At 46.9% G+C, this 24,730-nt stretch overlaps 1 protein-coding gene across 1 annotated transcript in view; it reads left to right on the forward strand.

Moving 5' to 3' along the window:
* Positions 1 to 24,730, forward strand: part of CSMD2 (CUB and Sushi multiple domains 2) — a 531,569-nt gene that overhangs the window by 475,968 nt on the left and 30,871 nt on the right. Inside the window, 15 exon segments of the mRNA XM_030539111.1 lie at positions 1,051 to 1,206; positions 1,209 to 1,244; positions 1,618 to 1,791; positions 2,243 to 2,278; positions 2,281 to 2,339; positions 2,341 to 2,416; positions 6,496 to 6,585; positions 6,588 to 6,644; positions 6,647 to 6,667; positions 8,115 to 8,162; positions 8,165 to 8,188; positions 8,191 to 8,256; positions 8,259 to 8,300; positions 12,104 to 12,277; positions 15,685 to 15,867. Coding sequence (XP_030394971.1) covers positions 1,051 to 1,206; positions 1,209 to 1,244; positions 1,618 to 1,791; positions 2,243 to 2,278; positions 2,281 to 2,339; positions 2,341 to 2,416; positions 6,496 to 6,585; positions 6,588 to 6,644; positions 6,647 to 6,667; positions 8,115 to 8,162; positions 8,165 to 8,188; positions 8,191 to 8,256; positions 8,259 to 8,300; positions 12,104 to 12,277; positions 15,685 to 15,867 — 1,242 coding nt within the window.

The following is a 24,730-nucleotide window of genomic DNA, read 5'->3' on the forward strand; positions in this document are numbered from 1 at the left end:
TGTTTCTGGTCTTCTAAATTGTGCAGCACGGCCCCCTCTGCTGGATGGATCGGCTATGTGAGCAAGAGCTACAATGTCGCCCTCCACAGCACATTTGGGGGTGATTTTCAAGATCCACCCGCCCCTTGTAACACTCTGTAACAGCAAAACAAACAAGAAAAGTTAAGGACCCGCCCCAATGTCTTACGTAACTTCTGGACAGCCCCTGAGTGGCAAAGCCCTAACCCTACCCCAGTGTGTTTCACAGGTTATCACCGGCTGTTTTTTAATTAGCTCTGTTTAGAGGTTAAATCAGATATTCAGGCAAAGGACAGAAGAAGCCCTGAAAAAGAGGTTGTGGTGACCCTTTAAAGGGAGGCTGAAGGCCCAGCACGTCTCTATCCAGTTTCAGCCCATAATTTACTTGGTGGGTCTTTTGCTCATGGTTTATCTCATGAATCCTGTTTGTGGTGTTTCCCCAATATGATGCCAAATTGTTTCCTTCCTTTACTAAAAGGATTTTGCTACCCTCAGACTCTGTGCTTGCGAGAGGGGAAGTATTGCCTCCTAGAGGCGCCCAGGGCAGTGGTATGTAATTGTCCCAGGTCACTGGGTGGGGGCTTCGAGCCGGTTTTGCATTGCGTTATTGAAATGGAACCCCTGGATACTGAACCCAGCCCTTGTTGCGTGCCAACTCAGAGGGGCAGAAGGGTTACAGGGAATTAATGACCTAGGAGTTGTAGGCTTGGCAGCAATGCATGCTGGGAGAGGGGGACCGAGACGTGAAAGAGCTTCCTTTCCCCTGACCACTCTCTTAGCAGGCATCCTCTCTCCTCTTCCCAGCGTCCATTTCTGCCAAGCCACCAACCCTAGAAACTACGTCTCCCAGAATTTCCTGGTTCTGGGCTGTAAACAGAAACAGTCTGGGCTGGTGTTGAAGCCTTCCTTAAAGGACCAGCACACCCTATTACAAGCCCTAAGGCAGAAGGAGCCCCAAAGCAAAATCGTTAATTATTCCTGCATTTCTGCTTCCCCCCCTTTGCTCCCCCACTGTTGTGGCGACTGTCCAGGCCGTCACCTGCCCCGATATCAACAGCATCACGGTGGAGCATGGCAGATGGAGGCTGACCTACGAGACCCAGTACCAGTACGATGCCCAGCTCATGCTGATCTGTGACCCTGGCTACTACTACACGGGCCAGCGGGTCATCAGGTGCCAGGCCACGGGACGTGGAGCATAGGCGACCCTATGCCAACGTGTAAAAGTAAGGATGGCAAATGTCAGTGGCCTATTCACGGGCAGAGTGCAGTGTTAAACAACTCACAGAGGAATCTGTTTCCCCACCACCACCAAGCCCACAAGCACCCTCCCCTGCATGCATACACACCGATCCTACCCTTACCATGCTTTGGCTTATGTCTTGAAGCATGAGGGTTTATACCCCATATGTTCTCATCTTGTGTCATATAATTGTGAATGTTCTCATTAGCCATGTAAATGTCAAATCCTCTTTTTCAATCCCGATAAGTTCCTGGCCTCAGTAATAATTGTGACACTTGGTTCCACAGACTGCGTTGCATTCCAAAGCATTCCCCCCAGCCACTCTTCCTTACTGCATGCTTTGGGATCTCTTTCAGTTATCTCCTGTGGAGACCTGCCAACGCCTCCCAATGGGAACAGGATTGGGACTTTAACCATCTACGGTGCCACGGCCATCTTCTCCTGCAATACTGGCTATACCCTGGTGGGGTCGCGTGTGCGGGAATGCATGGCTAATGGGCTTTGGAGTGGAAGCGAAGTGAAATGTTTGGGTAGGTGCTGGAGCGATATCTGTGTAAAGTGATGAATTATGTTTAACAAAGGAACGAGAGACCAGAAGCCCAATTCAAGAAATTTATGTGTGCGCTTAAGTCCCACTCCCACTGAATTCATAGGGGTTTAAGCACATGTTTAAAGGGGATTTGAGGCTCAGCTGATCAGAGTGTAACAAGCTTTGGGTTGGGAAGATGAAAGAGGTTTATAAAAGTGAGACATTTGTTTTTATTTGTTGCTATTTTATTTACTTTTGTGGGAACTAGGGCCTTTTCACCCTCTTAGGAAATGCCCCAGGCCTGACCCCAAAGCACATTCCTGTCATTGGAAAGACACCCATTGGCCCCGTGTCAGGCCTCATATCTGGAAATGGGAAGTCCTTTGCTTTGTGGCCACCAGCCGCCTGCGTGCACACAGTTCTGAAAGGATCTCCTTGTGTGCCCCATCCAGCCGGGCACTGTGGCATACCCAACCCCATCGTCAACGGCAGATCACTGGGGAGAATTACAACTACCGAGGCAGCGTGGTGTACCAGTGCAACCCTGGCTTTCCGCCTCATTGGGATGTCTGTGAGGATCTGCCAGCAGGACCATCACTGGTCTGGAAAGACTCCTGTCTGTGTGCGTAAGTATGTTGTCAGGTTTATTTAGCCCTGCTATTGAAGGGACAGAGGTGGAAGTATCAGGGCATTGTTCATCTAGGAGGTCAGAGACTGAGAGAGGCAGCTGGGGGAAAAGGCATTAGAATAACAAGGAAGGATGGTTGGAGCCAGTTGGGGAGGGGAATATTTTGCATCTAGGTGATCAGTCAAGGTTTCAGCCTAGTGAGAAATGATTGCCAGCTAGGCCTGTATTAACGACTGTGGATTGGGAAGATAATCGCAGTCGTGTTTCTATTGCCTACAATAAAAAAATCCTCTCCCCCCTCCGAATGATACCGGTGTGTTGGTACCTCAGCTGCATTGCCAAGGAGTTGAGTCAGCATGGAGGATAATTGCCATCTCACACTGCAGGCTGTCCTTCCGGCTCAAAGTTGAGACACATGGATGAGGACATCGCTGCAGCCCGTTTCTGTAGCCACTTGTCCTCTCCTTAGCCAAGTATCAGCCTCAAGGGCTGTGAATCTGGCACCTTTCACAAGCATTAAAACTCATTTCCAAAGGGAGAGAATAAAATGTAATCAGTTTCCAAAAGATGCACTGAATTGGAAGCAAACAAATTAATTCTCAGGGCGTTCCGAAGAGCTAGGGTGATTTCAGCCCACCGTGCTGGTAACAAATAGGACTGGCAACTGTGTAGGCGACCATCCTCGTTTTGCTTTCTTGTGATTTAGGCTTTCTCATGAGCTGTCCCCCCTGTTGATTTTTGTGCCTCTAATCTACCATCTGTTCAAGAGATCCCTACTGCACAAAGAATTTCCCTTTGCTAAAATACCTGTGGCCAGATATTCACAAATTGCATGGTGTGTTGCCTCCCTTTGTTGCCCCACAACCATTGTGAATCAAAATGAGTGCTTGTGGTGCATGAATATCTCACCTGCATGTGCAAGAGAATGTATAGCATGAGTGACAAGATTGGCAATATTGACCGTTGATTTTCTGTACACATTTCAGTGTAAGATCCACAAACCCTCTCACTTTTTCTTGGGTTTATTTTATTTTTCTTCATATATTTTAACTGATGAGAGCTTATGAAGTTGCTGCACTTGTGTCTGCCAGAGGACCATGTCCTGGGAAGTACATTGGAATGGAATAATACCATTCTATATTCCGATCTCAGTTCCACTGGGATCAAACTGGAGAACCGTATTGAAGTCATATAGAAAAAACCTCCATGGCAAGGGTGGATGTCTGCCTAAAAGATAACTTGTGGCTGAATTAGAGGATATTGGTATGGATGTGGGAGTGACCAGGTGACGTTCTCTGGACCTGTGGTTACAAGAGACAAAATCATAATGGCCCATTCTGGCCTTAAAAAGTATGAAGCTAGTCTGGATTTAGACCTGCGGCCAGAATCTGGCTTCAAAATACTGATTCTCAGCTCATTTACACTGAGCAACTTTATAGACATCAGTGGAGTTTATCCTGATATACATAGGTGTTAGTGAGAGGAGAATTAGTCCCTATCCCACGATAATTTTTAGGAGTCACCTTGCCTAAAATGCCATTTTTCCTTTCAGTAAATAAGCTAATTAAATAACTCACTGGCTTTCTGACTATGATGTTAATATCTTCCAATCAACAGATGACACAGTCCATATATTTCATATCTGGTTTGTCGGTTGTTTGCTTCCAACCTCACCTGTCTGTGCTGTAGCTTTATGTTTCAGATGCGATAGCAGCATCCATTTCAGAGCAAGATACAGAGCAGCCTGCAAAACAGTAAATAATACAGACGCAAGTCTGATTGTTAGAGCTGGGCTCAAACTGCAAAACTTATGGAAGCTCCAAATTCAGGGCCAATTGCACCCAGGGTTTTCCTTCATTCTGTTATGAGGATAAATGTCAGATGAAAATTGGGCTCAGGTCTGAGACCAGATTCCAAATCACCCAAAGTATGGAAAGTGTTTAGAGGCAAGATTTTGGTTAATCTTTACTAGCCATCTGTGATCCACAATGAGATGCAGAAAACACATTAGCCCGCTAGGTGTAGTAATGAGCCTGGGCCAGTAGTCAGATTGCTTGGGTAGCCAACCGTTATTGACTGGTGGAATTTTCAAGCCACACCTTCAGCCAGTTAGATCAATTAAACCACAGCATTTGTAAAGCACATGCCTTTTCATGGGTCGGTTGGGTTCTCATGGAACAAATCCAACAGAAAGTCTGTATGCCCAGCCGATTAGAATGAAGCAGGTCCCATTGCTTGACTGCATCAATGCACTTCGCACTAGTGACCTACCTTTCTAACACAGGGTCCTTAATAGCACTTTCAATTGCTTAAACTTAGCTTCATTCCTTCTTTGGCATCTTGAGCAGGGACCTGATATTCAAAGATGGCCTCAAAGTAATTAAAACTACAGCAGCCCGTTGGAGTAACATACACTTAAAGTAATGAAAATGGAGCACTGTTGGGTTTTGAAAATAGGTTCCTTGAAGCTGTGTCATTATTTATATAGAGCGGAGCCTTGTGTTATCCCATCCTAATTCCCTGCCTTGTTAATGTTTCTTTCCTTACACCTGCTCTACAACAGTTGTTATGCTATGTATGAACTTGAATTTGTGATAGGTGCAGTCTAAAGAGACTCTCCCTTTTATGTTGACAAAGATCCACCACCTAGTTCATAACTGCTGTAATAGGACCCTAATGATGACTCATGGGTACCTCGGAGAGACCCTGACATCTGCTTTGTGTAGCACCAAAATGCTATCAATCTTCATGCTTCAAGGCGTAAACGAGTCACCAGCTAGGGTCTGGGAGAAATTTCTCTCCCCATGGTATAGCCTTGCCCAATTGACCAGGTATATTATTTTTTCTCACCTTCCTCTGTAGCATTTGGTACAGCTGCTGCTGGAGACAAAACACTGGACTTCTAGGAATGGATTATCAGTCTGTTCCACTGCAGCAATTCCTTTGTCCTCCAATCAGTGTTGCTTCTTATTGACTATCGAAGGATGCCATGTTCTTAACGTGGCCAGAAGCTGAAAATCCTCAAGCTTCCTTTGCAAACCGAAAATACTGCTGTACTCTGGAGTAACGGTCCCCAACTTTACTCCTTGCAGTAGGGTTGCTATAGCTTTAAATCCTCTAAGACCTGTTTCTGTAGAAGGGGGCTCAACCAGCCATGAGCCAACCATGCTTCTGTCGGGGGCGAGGGGGCCAACCAGCCATGAGCCAACCAAGCCTATATTAAATCCAAGCACTGTCTCTACTGGTTGTCCACATAATCCTTTTGTTGTGTCCGTTGTCTCTCTGTCCCCACCCTACCCCTCGTATTGTCTTCAGAACATAAGCACTGGGTCAGACCTCTGGCCATTTAGCCCAGCATCCTGTCTCTGACAGTGGTCAGCCCTAGTTGCTTCAGAGGAAGGTGTGAGAAAACCCTGCAGTAGACATTCTGGGATAACCTGCTGATGTGTTTCTTCCTAACCACCATCAGTTAAAAGCTGATTTACACCCTGAAGCAGGAGGGTTTATGTTCCTCTCTCTCATCTCATGCCATTTGGATTGTGCGCTCTTTGTGCTAGGTAACAGGAACCTGATTTTCTTCTTACTGTTAAATCTATTTCCTCTCCCCTTCCTCTTCCTCCCCCTCCCCCTCCCAGTGTGACTCCATGGACTTCAAAGGGGTAACTTCTGGTTTACACCAGGGTGAGAGAGAGAAGAATCAGGCCTCATGTCTTTGAATGTCTTGGTGGAGCCTAGCACATCTGTGGGTGCTCAGGGAATGAATGGATAATAATGCTGGGATTTTCAGAGGAGCCTAGGGGCATTAGGTGCCCAAATCTCAGTGAAATGCAGTGGGAACTGAGTGCTGAACTCCCTTAGGAAATGCCCCCAGCAGTAGCAACAGAGGGAGAGATTCCCAGCTGGTATAAATCAGTGTCATTCCAAAGACATGACTCTCCATGCTGAGGGTGGCTGTTGTGGTATATGGTGGTATTTTCTTGGTGACCTTATTCCTTGAGAACTGTCCTTCCAGGCTGAAGGCTCATTTTCTGCAGCCACGAGGACCACAGAGGTAACGTCCCCACTTTCTGATTGTAGCCATCACTTGCGGTCACCCCGGGCAACCCGCCAACGGCCTGACGCAGGGGAGCCAGTTCAACCTGAACGACATGGCCAAGTTTGTATGCAACGTCGGTACCACTTGGAAGGGGCATCCCAGTCACAGTGCCTGGCGAACGGCCAGTGGAGCACTCCCTGCCCACCTGCCACAGTAAGTTCGTCTTCCCCCTGGCCCTCATTCGCCCACTGGGGTTGAGGCCTGGAGCGTATGAATGTGCTGGAAGGGGTAGATGGTGGTTCGAGCTATAGTCCAAGGATCAGAAATGCCTTCAGGTGTGCAGCGTAATTGGGTTGTGACAGTGGAATAGCAGCAGCTCGATTCCCCCCTCCTCAAGATCGTGGGTGTATCAAAGGGGCGGCATGGGAAATGGCAGTAGAAGAAGGGTATGTTCCACTCACAGGGACTCTGCTTCTATTCTCATCGTGAACTTTTTGATTTCTAGTTACAAACCCTGGGCCTGATCTTCCACTGGTGTAAATCTGCACCACTCCTTCGCTTTCAGCGTCACATCAGTCTGTTGATGTGGGTGGAACTCTGCCAGTTTTCACCAGCTGCTACTCTGGCCCAGGGAAAAACCCTTGGGACTGGAGCTGTGCTTTGTTTTTCCTGCTCAGGTCATTCCTTCAGCTGACATGATGCTATTAAGGTAGCAGGGGAGGGTAAGTGGGGAAGCACAGAGAGGATGCCGATGGGGGTTTTGCTGATGAAGGAACGGTGCAAATGCCACACCTGTGATCAAGGTGAGTTGGACTTTGTTTCTCTCTGTGCCACGTCCCTTGTTACTCCTGGTTCCTGAAATCCAGTTAGATGCCATCATGAGTCATATAAAGCAGAGTTTGGCAGCTGAGTGGGAACATAAGAGTGATGTTTGAAGGCCAAACAGTCCTATGTGGCATAAGCAGATACGACCCCTCTCCCTCCCCGCCCCCCGAGTTCTGGGCACTGCACCCAGAGCTGATCCCAATCCTGAGGCTTCACACCCTTCCTTACCACCTTCAATCTATTGACGTGTGAATTGCTAATAAGAAAAAAAAATCACTGGGCCAGATCTGCAGCTGGTCTCAATCAGGATAGCTCCATTGAAGGTCAGTGGGGATACGCCAATCCATACATCTGAGGATCTGACCCAGAAACCTGAGTCATGTTTCCCAGTGTGCTAACCCCTCTTCCTCTCTATTCCAGGGCTTCTTGCCTCCTTCAGTATTAGCGTTAAAGTTCACTTACCGAAAGTTACCTCCGCCCCTCCCCATCCCTGCACTTCGTTCCTCTATACTCCATCAAGCCACTTCTCTGTCCTACTGCTGCCTCATCAATGGTAAGTCAGCTCTTCTCAACCTGCCCGCTAACTGCCCGATCCTGCAGTGAGCCAATCAGCAAGGCTCTGTCTCCCACATCACCTGGCAGGATTGGCCCAGAGACGATCTCTTCTTTTAAATCCATTATTTGTTATTTTTTTTAAAGATGGAAAAAAGAAGACCCCAAACGTGTGGAATTGTATGACTTGAGATTTCTTCCCCTCTTCCTCCTTGTTTGGAGAGTCCTTTGTTCTTTGTACACCTTTGTTTTGTATTTTTGGTTTTCTGTTATTTGTTTGCAGTTGTAAACTGTACTGACCCCGGGCACCTGGAAAACAGCATCCGTCAAGTGCAGCAAGTGGTCCTCACAGATTCAGCTTGGAACAACTGTCTCATATCAATGCAGCCATGGGATATACTTATTGGGCACACATGTACTTTCCTGTCAGGGGATGGCACTTGGGACCGGTCTCTCCCACAGTGTCTCTGTAAGTTGTTCAGAGCCTAACCCTTTTGTTTAGGGCATTGCTCAAGAAGTCATAGTCAAATGATCCATTGCAGCCTTTCATCCCAAAGGGTTTCCATCACTCTTTAGCTGAATGATACCTACAAGAGGTAATCCAAAGCCCACTGGAGTCAGTGTTTGTCTTCCTATCCACTTCACCAGGCTTGGATGTGCCCCTAGAAGGGAAGAAATATGGTCTAGGGAGAGATTAGATTAGGCAGGGATCCTTTCACACCACCATGAAATGCAGACACCTTTGAGTTTGGATTTCTGACCCCATTGCGCTCCAGCGACAATATCGTAGGTGGCGAAGATAAGCGTCAGTTCTCCGTTGGATTCCCATACAGGAAATTTATAGCAAGGCAGCGTATAATTAGACCACAGCAGATTTAGCACAGCTCGTACACATCCGAACGTCCACCCACCCACTCGCTCACATGTCTTTTGAGAAAGGTAACGTTAGTTCAGTATCGAAATAACCACCTTCATTGCTCTTACTCTTTTGCAAAATGCATGTTCCCGAGGACTCGCTTCTTGACACTTGCTGTAGATTTTTTCCCCTTAAAGTACCTTATGCTTGCCTGCCTTTAAGTTAGTTACAGATGTTTATACATAAAGACCACAGTGAAGAGAGATGGGAGATTCTTTGCCAAGACTTGGGTTAAGGGAGCAGACTGATTAGGAGATTGGGAGCTCTGAGCTGTGTGATTTTGAGCCAGTAGCCGCACCATTCAGAACTGATCGAACAACATTGAATGCACTGCAGGGTATGCACTTTGGGGCTCAGGTCTTGGAGACTCTTTCTGTTTCATGAGGCATGCCTAGAGGGCAGCCTCGTATGCACCTGGGTGTGTTGTTGCTTATGAGTGCTTTATAGCTTACGTGCGCACACACACGCTGCTGTCACCTTAAAAGTTATATAGACCCAAGAACTCTGAGCCCAATCAAGTCTGGACCCATATAACCCCGAAGATTGGTGTTTTGGAGCCAGACAGGATGAGACACCATGTAAGAAAAACATTTTATACAACAATGGCAAATTTCAAGTAGTAGAGCATCATCTAATCCTATGTGCTAAGGTACAATGGGGGAGTGGCAGTGTACAAAACCTACAGATAGAGACAAGATCTGTAATACAGTACAGGAGGTTTCATACTAGTCAGGCAGCTGGGGAGGCTGGACTAGTAATACTTAGCTCTTCCATAATACTTTTCATCAATAGATCTCAAAGCACTTACAGGAGGTCAGTATCACTCTCCCCTTCTTACAGATGGGGAAACCAAGGCACAGAAGGGCAAAGTGACTTGCCCGAGTCACGCAGCAGCAGAACCAGGAATAGAACCCATGTCTTCTAAGGCCCTGTTCAGTGCTCTAGCAGCTAAGTCACACTGCACTTGGAGCCTGACTGCAGAGTCTTTCCACTGATTGCAGTGGGCATTGGATTAGGCCCTGAGCAAATGGCATAATTCACCATGCATGTAATGGGCCCCAACAGAAAATCCAAAGCCGCCAAATGTATCATTATAATCCAGCAAAGGTGATTGCAAATTATATAGCTGCTCAGGCAGACAGACAGAGTAGAACCTCTCTATGGATGTGCTTACTTCCTGCACAGCTAGACATAACCTTTCAGTTAAAGTCTCCTTGGTGGATCCAGTCAATTTTCCATGAAACCCATAAAGCACTTAACAAGGAAGAAAGGCTATGTGGTGGGGACAGGGGGCAAGTGAGGTGAAAGGGAAACACACCAGCTCCAGAGGAGCGATGGTTATTGATTTTCGTGTTTACAGTCCTTCTTCAGGAGTAAAATCATTAGGATTTCTTTTACTTGCAATTGGTGCATCTCCTGTTCAGGAGTTGAACCTTGCAGGACAAATAGGTCAAACAGTCAGAAATGGAGGGGGACAATCAAATCTCCTACCTAGCCACCTAAGTTTCATTCAGCTGAGCTGTTCCAAAGCCTCAATCTTTTTTTTAATCATTATTATTAATTTATTTATTTATCCTTTTTACACCAAGTCATAAAAACTAGTTTTTTGGCACATTTTCTTTTCCTTTGTTACCAGCATGCCACCATCTTACATTTACAAGCATGCTGCACAAGCCATGGGAAATTGACAAGTGATAATCACATCCTTAGAATCAGGCACTCAAATCAAATAGCCATCTGCTCATACCTGGGTACCTCAATCCGGGCTCCTTACATCCATAGCCAAGCCACTAAAAAACGTGGTCTTGTGGTTTAAAAACATTGAGCACATACAGCTTCCATTGACTTCAGAGGATTTTATGGGTGTTTTCACCACCTTTGAAAATCAGACCAGTTTATTTAGCACCTGTAATCACTACTCACCTTTTAAAATGTAGACCCAGGAACCTTACCTTCTGGTAACCCAGGTTTGAGCATTTTGGCTAGTGAGTATTTTAGAGAAGGAAAAAATCTGGTTCTCTAAGGGCCAGAAAAGGGACTCTGATACAATAAGTGAAATCTACCACAGCAAAATCTAGCACAATGGAAGAAATTTGTTCCGACTGTCTGTACAAATGCTTTACAACCCCCAATACGGTCACAGATTTTTAGCTTAGATGTGCCTGCTGGAGTATCCATTATGGAATTGTTAGTTACAGTATGAGTTTATTAGCTATCAAACTCATTTCTTTTGAAAAAGGCCTTTGTTTTTGTCACAGCTCTGTGCCAGTATCTTTCAGTGCCCACATACTGTATATAAACATCTGCACCCTTTTTTTTCTTGAAGTATGCATCATGCATTCCACCTGCGCAGAAAGGGGAAATGCATCCATTGCTGATATTTCCCTTCAGAAATCCTAATGGCATGTGGCCCTCCCATTAAGATTCTTTTAGATCAGATCATATTTAATTGTCTTTAGAGCTGTCAGCTTGTTTATGAACAGCCAAGCTTCATCTACCCTAATAGCTAAGCTAAATAAACCAATTAATTATTGTTAACAATGTTTTTACTAGTAATCATAGGGTGAGCGGTTCTTGCAAGCTGCCAGAGTAATTTCATCAGGTGTGACATTGCCTCTAATATGGCCACGTATTGACAGAATCCCACACTGCCAAGGGATATGTGCGTGAGTGTGTAAATATTCATTTTTAATAAGGGATGGATGTTCATGGGAACGTGCAAAGTGCATACCTGGAAAATCCTTGTTTGGGTGTGCATTTGAGTATTTGCATGCACAGACCTGGGACAGCCCCTGTGCAAATGTTTACATGACCAGCCCTGGGGAAATCCATCCCGGGGACCAATGAAGGTTTGTGCACCACTGCAACTGCATGACTCTTGTGCCAGCTCCTCTGAGTAGGGAGTAAGGGTATGCAAGATTTCAATGGGCAGTTCATGCTAATGTCACTCAGGGCCAGATCCTCGACTCATGTAAACTGGTGAGGCTCTGTTGAAGTCTTTAAACCATGATTTGAGGCCATGAGTGGTTCAGACATAGGTTTGGTGTTTGTTGCAGGAGTGGGTGGGTGAGATTCTGTGGCCTGCGTTGTGCAGGAGGTCAGACTAGGCGATCATATTGGTCCCTTCTGATCTTAAAGTCTAGGACTCTATCACTCTAAGTCAGTGGAGCTGTACTGATTTACACCGACTGAGGGGTCTGGCCCGTAACTGTTGATTGCTCTGTCTCTGCAAATTCCACTTTGTGGGTGCAGAAGGGGAGTGTTTTGCAGCTGCACCCATTGCACCTTCCTTTTGAACGCTCGTCCCCTGCACTTAGATAGTAACACAAGCCATAATGTTGTTCTCTTTGTTTCAGTGGTTTCCTGTGGCCATCCTGGCTCCCCGCCCCACTCCCAGATCTCAGGTGATAGGTACACGGTAGGGTCTGTCATCCGCTATAGCTGCCTGGGGAAGCGGAGTCTGATTGGCAACTCCACTCGCATGTGCCAGCTGGACGGGCACTGGAGTGGCTCCCTCCCTCACTGCTCAGGTGAGAAGCCCAGGAAACTTGGCCAGGGTTAGTGTGATGACCCTTTGTTTCTTCACAGGCCCATGGGGAGGGAAACTCCATCACACTTCCACCCAGCCTCCAGCTGGAGAAGAGAAGCCACAAGGCCTCTCAGATCTATATTCTTCGGAACAAAGGAGGGATTTGGATCCTGCAGGACTTGGAAAGCCCAGCTGGAGCTCAGCGGTTCAGCCTCTAGAACCTTGGACAGCGGGTGCCGATAAAGAGTAAACTTTGTCCTGTGGCACAGGATGAATAAATCATTGCAGCGAATGCTCTAAACATAACAAATAACACAGCAAAGTCAATACTACAGCCTGCTCTTTGCTATTCAATGGCTCCTATTGTGCTTCTGTGAAGAGCATTGATTTGGGGGAGGTTTCATACTCACAAATTGCTCCTCACAATGTAACCTCAGATTCTTCCTTTCTTTCTCTCTCATGCATTCAGATAAGTCAGATGCTCCACACCTGAGCTGTTGCTCCATGCAGCAGTGCTGTCCCATGTGCCACACATCACTTGGATAATGCACATATACATGGGATCTCCCATGTCCACAACAGGCAGGGATAGACTCACGGTAACCGATTTCCAAGTGCTCATCGCCAGCAATCAGGCCTATATTTTCAAAAGCGCTCAGGTGTCAAAATAAGTGATAGGTTCACGAGAACCCTCAGCTCCCGTCTCAACACTTGCAGGCAGATTTTTTGAAGATCTGGCCACTCATCTTGGTGCCTCCCTGAGAACTGAGCTGATCTGAAACTCTGGACCAGAGTGGGGTTTCTACCTCCACAGGTTGAGAAATGTCCTGATAAGCAAACCTCACATGTGATAATGAGAATCTGGGGTAGGGCATCAGGGGAGAGGAATCCATCCTTGTTCCAGTCTTGTTCCTCAGCCACATCCAAGTCTCTTCAGTCACAAAATCAGCGGATTCCCTCCCAGATGGAATTGAAAAACTGCCTGAGCTATGTAAAGCCCCACTCCCACCCCCTGCAGCCTCCACCCCTTGAGAGCAAGGCACGCAGGAGATGGGACTCTAGCTGTAGCAGAGGCAATAGGGGGAAGTGGTTAATTTTTAATTTTGCCACTTTCGACCTAGCAGCTCCACTTGACCAAGTTTAACCTGCACTTAAAAGGAGGGAAATATTAAGAGACAATTTCATCCTCTCTGAAGGACGTATCTACAGAACAATTTGTGATTTGCTTAGTGTTTTATGGCCACTTGGAAAGTTTCTTCTTTAATTCATATCCATTTTTTTCAAAAGCCTTCAGCATTAGCCTAACTGCTCCTATTGAAACCAGTGGGACGGAAGGTCTGCTGGTGACTTCAGAGAGAACAGAGTTAGGCTAGTGCCATGTTCTTTTGAAAACCTCATCCTCTGCAACAAACTCCAAACCACTTGGGACCTGATTTTCTCCCTGCTACCCCTCCCAGCTTCCGTGCACCCTATGTGAGTCATTTACAGCCCTGCAAAGTGGGCATGAAACATGACCACTGGTACGTGTCAGCGAACAATTCTGATTTGCTACTTTTTCACACCAAACTCAACTTGCACTAGGCAAGTATGAACTAATGTGATGGGGAATCAGACCTTTTGTCTTGTGCCTGTGCTTTAATAATCAGCAATTCAAACATCAATTAAGAGCCTGATTCTCCATTGTTCAGCATGCCACCTCCTGCCCCCAGCACTCCCCTATACTAAGGGAAACATAGGGCCATCTATGCCACCTCTGCAGTGCTCCTGCACTGGGAAAATTGTCCTCCGGGGCCATCCTTTGCAACCTAGAGTGATCCATAGAGGCCAGAATCCAGTTGAGGCTGTTTCCAATGCAAAGGTTTCCCCATGTGCAGGCAGCTCGTTAATTGCGACAGTGACTTTAGCAAATGAAAACAAGCGATTTTGGAATAAGTCGCCCACTGATGAGAACAGTGAGGCCAGAGAGATTCCCGCCACCCTTTTAAAAACAAATGTTTTCCTGGATGACAAATGTCTTCATTATTTTTCCATCCAGCACAATGCCACAAAGCTCATTACTGTAGCAAAGCACAGAGAGCCTGGGAGCCAGGGGCTTCAGCTCTAACTGTAGAAGTGAACTATTGCTCCCTGGATTGGGGCTGGTGTGTTTACAGAGATCATTAGCAGAGAGAGCTGATAACAAACAGGCTTGGCATGAGCCTGGGATGTGGGGATACATGTTCTCAAAGAATCCCTGCAAGGCAACCTTTTCAGCTGCCTCTCTTTTCATGTCCCCCTAACTTTCCACCAGCAGTGCCGAGCATTAGCAATTTCTGCGAGCGGATGTTTCTCGGCTGGGTTCCTAGCGTGTCTGTGCTGCAAAGCTACCAGCTCCTTGCTCTGCAAGGATAACAGGGTTGGGGCAGGAGGCTTTTAGCATCTCATCATTTCTGCTTGGAGGAGAACCATCCGCCTGACTGATGCTGGCAAACAAACCTCTTGCTGCCTAAGCAGCTGCTTCAGAAAGTCTCTGCATCTGTCTAGGTTTCTTTCTGGAGATTCAGAAGTTATGGGACCGCTTTGGCAAGTGCTCAAAAAGCTATGAGCTTCCAAAGACAGTAGACTCATGGGATGAAATAACCACCCATGCAGAAGGTCAGCACAAGAGCTGCATTCAGACTTTGCAGGCTTTCCCCACCGGATGAATTTCACCCTTCCCACTTACTACAGTGATGTGTGCGGTATAATGGAACATGCCTCGCCAGGGCTGTAACAGCCACCACGTTTCAAGGCTTGGTTGACTAGTGGGAGAGCAGTTTTAGACACTCCCCCACACACACACACATCACCAATGGGTGAGGGAAACTTGGAGCTCCTTGGCCTGCTATGTAATTCTGCTGCTCCAAGGGAGTCACCAGGAGCAGAGGGGTGAAACTGAGGGAGAAAATTCAGGCTGGCTATAAGAGAAAAAACGTAGTGGCTGTGAAATCTCTCGGGTTGTGTCTAGTCTCGCAAGGGAAGGGTGGAAGGCTTATCATTTAGGGGCATTTCATCAAACCCACTGGGCAGAACATTGGAAGACATCCGTCCCTGGGACGGCAAGGAGAGGGAGTGGATGGGTTTATAGGTGGGTTTCCCCCTACCAGGAGAAATTCTGTGGCCTGCACTGTGCAGGAGAAGAGGCTTAAAGGTCACAGTGGTCCCTTCCCACCTTAAAATCTATGAGGCTCCAATAACTATGGCTTCCTAATCCCAGCGGATAACTAGAAGGTTAATGAGAGGATACAGCTTATAGACTAGCTGCTCTGTGGTAGATGCTTGTGTGACACAGGTGACTCCTCTCTGCTGCTGGGGGGAAGATGGGCCAGGATCGATGCCTGCACTGCTGCCCCTGGCTGTTGCTGACAGTGTTTTTTCTCCGCTTGGCAGGAGGCAGCCAGGGAACGTGTGGTGACCCAGGGATCCCTTCACATGGCATCAGGCTGGGCAGCGAGTTTGGTGTGGACAGCATGGTTCGGTTCAGCTGCGAACTGGGCTACACCCTCCGAGGTTCGTCGGAGAGGACCTGCCATGCCAATGGTTCCTGGAGCGGCATGCAGCCGGAGTGCGAAGGTACCACTCCCCTCCTTGCGGGCTGTCTCTCCAGGGGAACCATTGAGGCTGCTCAATCATGGAGTAAGCCACACCTCTGATGGTGCTTGTGTGTGCCCCATGTATTGCATCTCGGAGGCAAGCACCGTGATTGTCTCATTGGTGAGGCCCAGTGAGGGCTAGTCCTGATGGGTCCCAGTAACCACTCAGACACATGGCAAAGGGCTAAGGTATTTTACTAAGCTTGTCAGGAAAGGGAAAGGTTACAAATACCCTAGGTACAGATGCTGAAACAGTTACAGCTCAAAGTGAGCCATAGCAAGAAATGTCTGGGTCCCAGGAGCTGACCAACATAGAGTCCAGGCCTAGAGCCTCAAGTGTCCTCTCCAGTCCAGACTCTGTTCAAGCAAATAGGAGTTTGTGGGTTTCCAGGTCAGACTCAGTTACTGTGTCTCTCTGGGGCCTTTCTGCAGTGGTTCCCTGCCCAGCCGCTGCCACTAAGGTCCCACACAGACCTGCACCCCGCTGTCATGTACGCCGTTCACAGCCTGGTCTGCCCTTGGCTCTGCATCCTGTTCCTGGAGATTCCCCTTTGCATTCAGCTTCTCTGCAGCTCCCTGCTGCCAGGCAGCTGCTGCTTCCAGACACAGCCCGGTGACTTTCTGGTGCAGGACTTTTCCCCTCGCCTGGCCAGGAAATTGGGGATGTGCAGCAGAGAGAGGGCTCATGGGTGTTGTAGTGCCCACCTTAGTGGAGCCATCACAGCAGGATAAGGAGGGCTACCTCACACCCAGCCTTGCTGTGCAGGAGGGGCAGAAGGCATACCAAAGCCCCACTTCCTCCCCTAAGGAGGGAGGGCAGGAGCACGGCTGGCCTCCCCCCTGCGCCAGTTGGCAAGAAACCACGAGGGGCACCTGTTTCATTAGCTTGCTCCAGGGTTTCCTGCCAATCTTTGAGGGGACAGTGGTTCACACTTCTGCACCCTCCAAATAGCTGCAGGTCTCATCCCACATGTTCCACTTCCCAGCAGGGGAGGGGTTGGATGCACATGTCTCAGAGGCAAACCCTCTGTGCTGTGTCCAACCTGGATCTGCCATGCCTCATGCAGTGGTGTCACTGAGGCCCCATGATGGCTGGGTTCATTTCAGCATCTGAGGCTGGAATGAGGAAGAGCCCTTTTCCCTGTTTTACCTTGGTTGTGTCTGCTGGAGGCTGATCCTCAGCTCTGTTCAGCCCGGGTTCCCACCTCACCAATTATTGGATTGGCTGCAGGAATGGCTGGGTGAAATTCTCTGGTCTGAGCTATCCACGAGTCAGACTAGATGGTCGTAATGGTTCCTTCTGGGCTTAGAATCTCCAAATCCGGTGTCACACCAATGGATTAAATCCCAGTTTGGGGGAGAAAATTCATGAAAAAGGGAAACTTTCCTTGCCTGGAACCTTTGCGAAAGCCAGAGCTGGTGTATGCATGAGTAAGTTACATGACACGGTGGTACATAATGCAAATTAAAATCCTCATAAAAAAAATTTTATTTTAAAAAATCCATTTTATTTTGTTTGAAGAAAAAGAATAAACTCCCCTAATCCAACTTCATAAACCCCAGGCCAGCTCCTGCGAGCCACTCTGCTGCCTGTTGCTATTACAGAAGTATTTAAAAATCAATCCACAAAGAACAAAAGCCCCAAACTGGGCAGGAAACCGATGAGCATGGAGACCTGCATAAGCCCTTCTCCTCAGCTGATTTGAAAGAGCTCAGAGAGAGTTTAAATGAATTGGAAATTTATTCCAGATTGATGCAGCCCTTGATTGAAGACACTACGTCACATTTATTAATTTACCGAGGCCTTGGGGCATGAGGGGCATTATTTTTTCTTTTCCCCTTTCTTTTGGTGGAGGGGATCGGCAGGGGCTGTATATATTAATACTGGGATCAATAACTGCTTGATTTTAAAAGGCACCAGAATGCAGTGGGGATATTTTAGTTTTGAATCACAGCTTTATGAATAATAGTAACATTATTCCTGTAATGTGGTGGTTTAGGGTTAGACTCTTGCCAAGCGAAATAGGCAAGTCATTCTCAGTGCGAAGTCGTGCGCTGTTTCACTGTCATTTGTATTCATGGCAAGGTGCAAACACGGTCAGGTATCCATGGGGCTTCACTCTCTGAGTCTTAGATTTGACTTTCTAGAGCAGGGATTTCCATCTGTTTGTTTTAATGTTGTGAGTACATTTAAGGCAGGCAGGAATGAGGACTAACAGCATTGAGGCAACACAAGCAGGGTTATGCAAGCTCAACTGCACTTATTTCACATCTTCTTAATCCCAACCTGCAACACAGCCAGCCTCCCCTGGCACCCTGAACCAACACAGCTCTGCCAGAGCTTCCCTGTCCTAATCTGCAGCACCCCTTCCTGTTCCAGTGCAGGGCTCGCCACACGCAATGCTGCGGATACCTTGACTTGCAGCCCCTCTGCCAGGCCAGTCTTGGACTCCCCAGTGCCCCTCTTGGCTACTCCAGCCCTGTCTCTACTGAGCAGACTGTCAGTTGTGCCAAATGGTGCAGGGGAAAGTTTGGGACATGGGCTGATCGGAGACTTAGGCCACTGGCTCACTGACCTGAGTCAGGCTTTGAACCAGGGTTTGAGAACTGAGCCAATAAGGCTGACTCTGCTTCCCAGCCTGGCCACTGGTATAGCCATGTGCATGGTCATTTTTGTCCCACGCTGCCCGGTAGTGGAGTTTTAACCAGCGGCTGGCCCCAGGCATGTGCATTTTGGAAGAGGTGGAAAGCAGGTGGCAAAGTCCTTTCTCCCACCCCCATGTGCCCCCACAGGGGCAGCCAGTGCAGCTGGAAGCAAGTATCTACCCAGACAGGCATGTTTGGGCAGGATGGGAGCCAAGCCCAGGCCCCAACCCACTATCCACCAGGTTGCACTTGGGGAAAGAGCGCAGGCAAGTGAGACAAAACTTGTTCTTTGCTCTGTTTCCGTCAGTGTCCCTGAAGCCAGTAGTCCATAGCCAGGCAGGGTGCCTGCCTCCATCCCTGCTGAAGGTGCTTCCCCAGCTCAGTGCCCCCCCAAATCTCTTTGGACCCTAATCAGCTGTATGTATTTTTAGCTAAGGATATACTTGTAGTGGGTAAGGCCAAAGTTTTCAGTGCCTAATGGGGCGTGAATCCCTATTTAAGCAGAAGCACTATACTGAACAGAAGCTACAGGTGCTCAACTTCTCTGCAAGTCAGGCTTTTACTTAGATGCTTGACTTTAGTCACCAAGGACCCAATTTGGCAATACACATCCTTAACTTAGAGCATGTTCTTAAGACCTGTTGGCGTCAATGGACATAAACAGAGACTTCCCTGCTTTACAGAAATGTGCTGGGCTTAAATGCATGCGTCAGTTGCCTGCTGTGGCTAGAACGTGCGCGGCTGCTGCTCTGTGCTCTGCTACTCTCAACATGTCACTAGCTGATTGATGTGCTTTGGAAACCACATGCAGCGTGGGGCTTTTTTAGCTTCTGCAGATGTGATAATAGTTCTCAGTAAGTAACCACGTTCCCAGGCTAATGAAATCATATTGAAAAGCTTGTTCTGACCCAGCCGCTCATAAGTCTGTAGGTAGTTGCAACTTCATCAAAGGCATAACTCTTGGATCGGGTTCAGCAGACCCTCCATAAATAAGCTCAGGTCCAAGAACTCCCAGAGCCAGGAACCGTCTTTTATTAGCAAAAAAAAATTTTTTTTTTTGGACAAGAGGAGGGAGAATATCCCCAGCACCCAAGTTCCATATTTCCCGACTCATTAAAACCTGGTGATTAAAGATCTCCAAGGCGTGATCCAAATCAGAGTGATTAATATGTTCCATATCCCTAAGTCGGGGCTAATCATATTTTAAAACTTCCATATTTCTGAATTAGCCCATTTGAATGTATGGAAGTCTCCCTGGGAGCCCCATTCAGCATTGGAGTGGCAAAGCTCCAGCATGCCAACGCAGCCATTCAGTGCCTCTGTAGGGTATTGTCTGTCTCTGACTCACACCTCACGCTCGGCGGCTAGGAACAGAAAGCATAATCAAGTCAGGAGGGGCCTGCAGGGCCTCAGTTCAACCCTGCCCAGCAAGTGAAAATCATTCCTTTCTGTTAGCCTCGATGCAAAATGAGCGTGGAGGAGCTCTGTCCGTTCTTGAGTAGACCAAGGTCTATGGCACAGAAAAAGCACCGTTGATTAATTGCTATCCTTGTTAATGTTGCCAAAGAGGCCAAGAAATGAAAGGGGACAGAGATCAAGCTGCCATCTTGCCCTTTTGAAAGCAAGGCTGTGCCAGCTCACTGCAGGCGCTGCGCTGGGCAGAATCTTCTGTTGCCACTGTCAAGTGGTGTGGGCACAAGTTGTTTATAGTCCCTAGAAGCCCCGGCTGAGATCAGGACCCCATTGTATCTGGCACTGTACGGACACGTAAGACAAGACCATCCCTGCACTGCAGGTTTTACCATCTAAGTAGACCAGGCGGGAAAAACTGCAGCAGAAAGAGGTGATATCCCAGTCCAACAAAGCAGCTGAGCACGAGCTTCACTTTGAAGACCACAGAACTTAAGCATGTGCTTAATTTAAAGTAAGTGGTTTGCTGAATCAGGACCAACGTGACTCACCCAAGGTCATAGAGAAGGGGTGTGGCAGAGGCAGGACCCAAATCCAGATCTACTGAGGGCCCAGCTGGGTAAGGAAAGGGACTTTATTCCCTCGAGCTGTCAGGTGCCTGTCAACTGCTCTAAAATTCAAACAAAAAAGAAGAGGAATTACTTTTAAAAAACCTACAATCATTTTTTCATAAGGTACAAATGGATTGAAATCAAACGAGCCAATTATCGGTAGCGGCTGGAACCCCTCGGCGCTGCTGACTGTGTTAGACAGCAGCGGCCGAATAGTTTCCAGTAGAACCAGCTTTCCAGGCTTTCTAAAATCTCAGCTTTCAAGCCCCATTTAGCTTTAATTTCCAGCAAGTTTTAAAATGTAAATGCAAATTTACAAGCTTCCTTCCCTTCCCCTGCTTCGCCATCCCTCTCTCCATGCACAGTGCTAAGGAGTGAGGGACCGGGGGAACAAAACAAAAATCACTTGCTCTCCTGCACAATAGACTCTGCAATTGCATTATTAGTTGCCATTAAGCTTTATAGTTTCTCCCCTTCCTTGAAAAGCTGAATGGAACATTTGCTTTTAGCGTGTTTATTATCACGCCAGATTAATTAAACAAAATCCGCAAGCAGAATGAGGCAGGACCCTCGCTGGTGTTTGCCAGTTTAAGTAAACAGAAATGTGTTTATTTTAATTTATCCCAATTTGACCACTGAGAATATGCTTGTGACAGGATTTCTTTTTCCCCCTCTGCATGTTGGGTGGAATGTAGGTTACTATTTAATTTAAACAGTATGTAAATTACCATCTGCAAAGTGAAGGCTTTAGGACGCCAAAGGCTCTGAGCTATGGGTTATTCCCGCAGTGGGTTTTGCCTGATGTGTCGGGCATTGTTAGGAGACCAGTTCAGCCTGTCGTCTGACTGGCAGCAAGACCCAAAAGGACGATTCTGTCCGCTGTAAGGATTAGACCGGGGGGCATGTGTGGGACATTTTATTTACATGCTACCTAGACTGGAATCCTCTTTAGTAAACAGCTTTAATCTGTGGGAGAGGAGAAGAGAAGCTTTATTGCTGTTCCTGGAGGGAATTGCCCTGCTTCAGGTTTGACAATCTCATGGAGCCTTAAAACACCACCAGTTCTGAAGGGAAAGGACCTTTAAAAAAAAATTTAAAAAACACCACACAGTATAGTTCAATGGGATTCACCCTGCCAGGCAGAGGGAATGTTAAGAGCAGCACTGTATGTCACGGTATGGAATGAGAACATGTGCCCTAGAAGCCTCTGTAGTAAATAAATAATAACATGGCCCCTTCTTCTGATACGTGTGATCCCTCTTATGCCAAATGGTAGCTGATATCTGTGATCTTGTAGCTTGGCTTCCCAGGGGAGGGTAAATCAGTGACACAGACTGAGTGTATTCTAAATGTAACTCGCTATGTGTAGGCACATACATTAGTCCTGAACTGAGATGGTCAAGCAGCCCACAGGACACTCCCTTCTTCTGGGAATCTCATCCCAACGCCCCTGCCTGGTTCCCTGGAAGCAAATGGACCTCGAGAATTGACTCTAATCAGAGCCCAAGGCAGACACCAAACTCTCTTCCCAAGCTCTCTCTCTTCCCAAGCTGCCTCTTCACCCCCTGGCATAACTCAGAACTAACCACCACACGCCATGTCTTCCCAAGAGTCAAAACTTGCTCGCAGAAAAAGAACTTGGAAGACTCTGTGACAGTGGATGCCACCTGATGTGCTGAGATACCACTGAGCCTGCCTGTTATACCAATCTGGGCACCCTTTTTACCTGTCTTGCTGAGCCAAGCTATTGAGCTTCCTCCAGGCCACACACAGGCAGGGCCGCACCAAACTGCAGAACAAAACAGACACGGAGGTCAGTTCTGGGAAGGTTCAACTTAAGGGACTTGCCCCAGTACTCAGGCGTCCACCTCCCTTGGAGTGTGGACCCAAAGATATATTATAAAATCCGCCTCTTCCCTCAATGTGGAGGAAGGTATGCACAACCTCTTATCTCGCCCCACGCCCCATTCAGTTATGAACTGTACACACAGGGGTATGTTATAAATAAGAAATATGTTTATTAACTACAAAAGATGGATTTTAAATGGTTAAAGAGATAATAAACAGAACAAAGCAGATTACTGAGCAAATAAACCAAAGTACGCAAACTAAGCTCAATATATTTAAGAAACGGGTTCCAAAATGTAATTTCTTAGCCTAAATGTTATTTTAGGCAGGTTACAAAGTTTCTGTGATTCAAAGTTCCAGTTATATTTCTTTTCAGACTGGACCTCTGTCTCAGTCTGGACTCCCTCCCACCTCCCCTTTAGGTGTCTTTAGCAATCTTTCTTCTTGAGCAGACAGGCCATGGAGAGGCGGAGTCCTGTTTGTCTTCCTCCCCATCCTTAATTAGGAGTTACATAAGGTGGCAATCCTTTGTACCCCCCGCTTCCCTTCCAGTGGAAAGTTACAAGTCCCAGGTAATGTTGAGTATCAGATGACAAGACCACCTGGCCCAGTAGTGTCACAGTTATGTCCCAGGACACCTCCCAGGAGGGGGGAGAGATTAGTATCTTCCTTGTTCTGTTGTTCCTTCCTGATGGCTCATCAAATTTGATGGCCTCTCGTCTGATGGGTGTCTTCCCAATACACACCCAGTTGTAATGGTTACATAGTCCATATTCCTAACTTTAGATACAGAAATGATACGTGCATACAAATTGGATCATCATGTTCAGTAAATTATAACCTTTCCAATGATATCTTACAAGACCCATCTTGCATAAAGTATCTGTTATGTCATATTCATATCATAAGCATATTTTCATAAAGAATATGGAATGAAATGTCAAAGTTCCACCTGGTGAAAACTCCTATACCAATAACTGTTACTACTCACCTTCATTTTGAAGTCACTCTTGATTAGTAGCCATCTTTGTTTAATATCCGGAACTTCAATAGGTAGGAAGCCATGCAGGAAAGCAATCAAACTTCCCCTCGACGTAACAGCAACGAGGGAAAACAATTACATGTTGAAAGGATCTACAACTTCCAAACTACATCAGCTTGCAAATTTTCAGAAGAGTTCATGGCCAGATTTTCAATTGCCCAGCTCCCATTGCTCCATTTACAGCCAGATTTTCAAACAGTCTCAGCACCCAATGCATAGAGCTCTATTGAAAACCTAAGCTGATGTTGAGTTTTTTCTTTTTCTTTTTTTTTTTTCCAAAATCCTGGTCCACAGGTGGGTTTCAGGGGTCTGACCACAGTCTGGTGTTTGTCTGTGTGTTGATCTGGATTCTCTAATCTGCTCCGGCTTCTTTCGGACTTTGCTGGCCGGTGCAGATAACTCGTGCCGGGAAATAAGGATGCTGCTTATGCTCTGTTACTGTCTTGTGCAGGCACGCAGCCAGTTTCACCACTGAACTGCTTTCTCTCTCTATAATGGTATTAGGCACCTCATTAGTGAATCTCATGTACCACCACAAATGATAAAGTCCCATTACTTCCCAAGCAATGCTCGCCTTCCTCATTGTAATTCTCGGCCTGGTCTCCCGCTCAGCACAGGGCTCTCTCCTTATCTTTAGCAGCAATGGTGATTACTTTTAACAGCCACATCTATCGTGTTGGTTTCAGAGGGCCTCCATCAGAATAATATAGGCACAAATATAGATGTGCTACGGAAACAAGAAAGTATGTGGTGAAGAGATTTACAACAATTAGGTATTAATAGAAGTGTTTGCAATTAGATGTGTGTGTCTATATACATCATTTTTAGTGGTAAGCATTCCACTGCATTGCTCATAAACCAGAGTATGTTGTGCTAACTCTGGAATACGGTAAGGCTGTCTTAGTGGTTAGAGCAGGGGATTGGGAGTCAGGACTCCTGGGTTCTGTTCTCAGCTCTGTGAGGAGAAGGTGTCTAGTGGTTAGAGCAGAGAACGTGGAGTCAACGTTTCTGGGTTCACTTTCTAGCTATTCCACAGGATCATTATGTGATCTTGGCCAAATCATTTCATCTTTCCCTGCCTGATTTTCCCATCCGTTAAAATCAGCATAATAATGCCTTCCTTGGGGGCACCATTCATTACTCATTTGAAAGAGCACTGAGACCCTGAGAGGAAAGGCACTACAGAACACCATGGTATCATTACTGCTAGACCCCAAAAGTGAAACTGACTAAACAGATCAATCTAATTTCACTTTCCACGGCTGAGGGGAAGTTCAAGAAAATAA

This window comes from Gopherus evgoodei, chromosome 20 (genome assembly GCF_007399415.2).
Source record: "Gopherus evgoodei ecotype Sinaloan lineage chromosome 20, rGopEvg1_v1.p, whole genome shotgun sequence".
Classification (NCBI taxonomy): domain Eukaryota; kingdom Metazoa; phylum Chordata; order Testudines; family Testudinidae; genus Gopherus; species Gopherus evgoodei.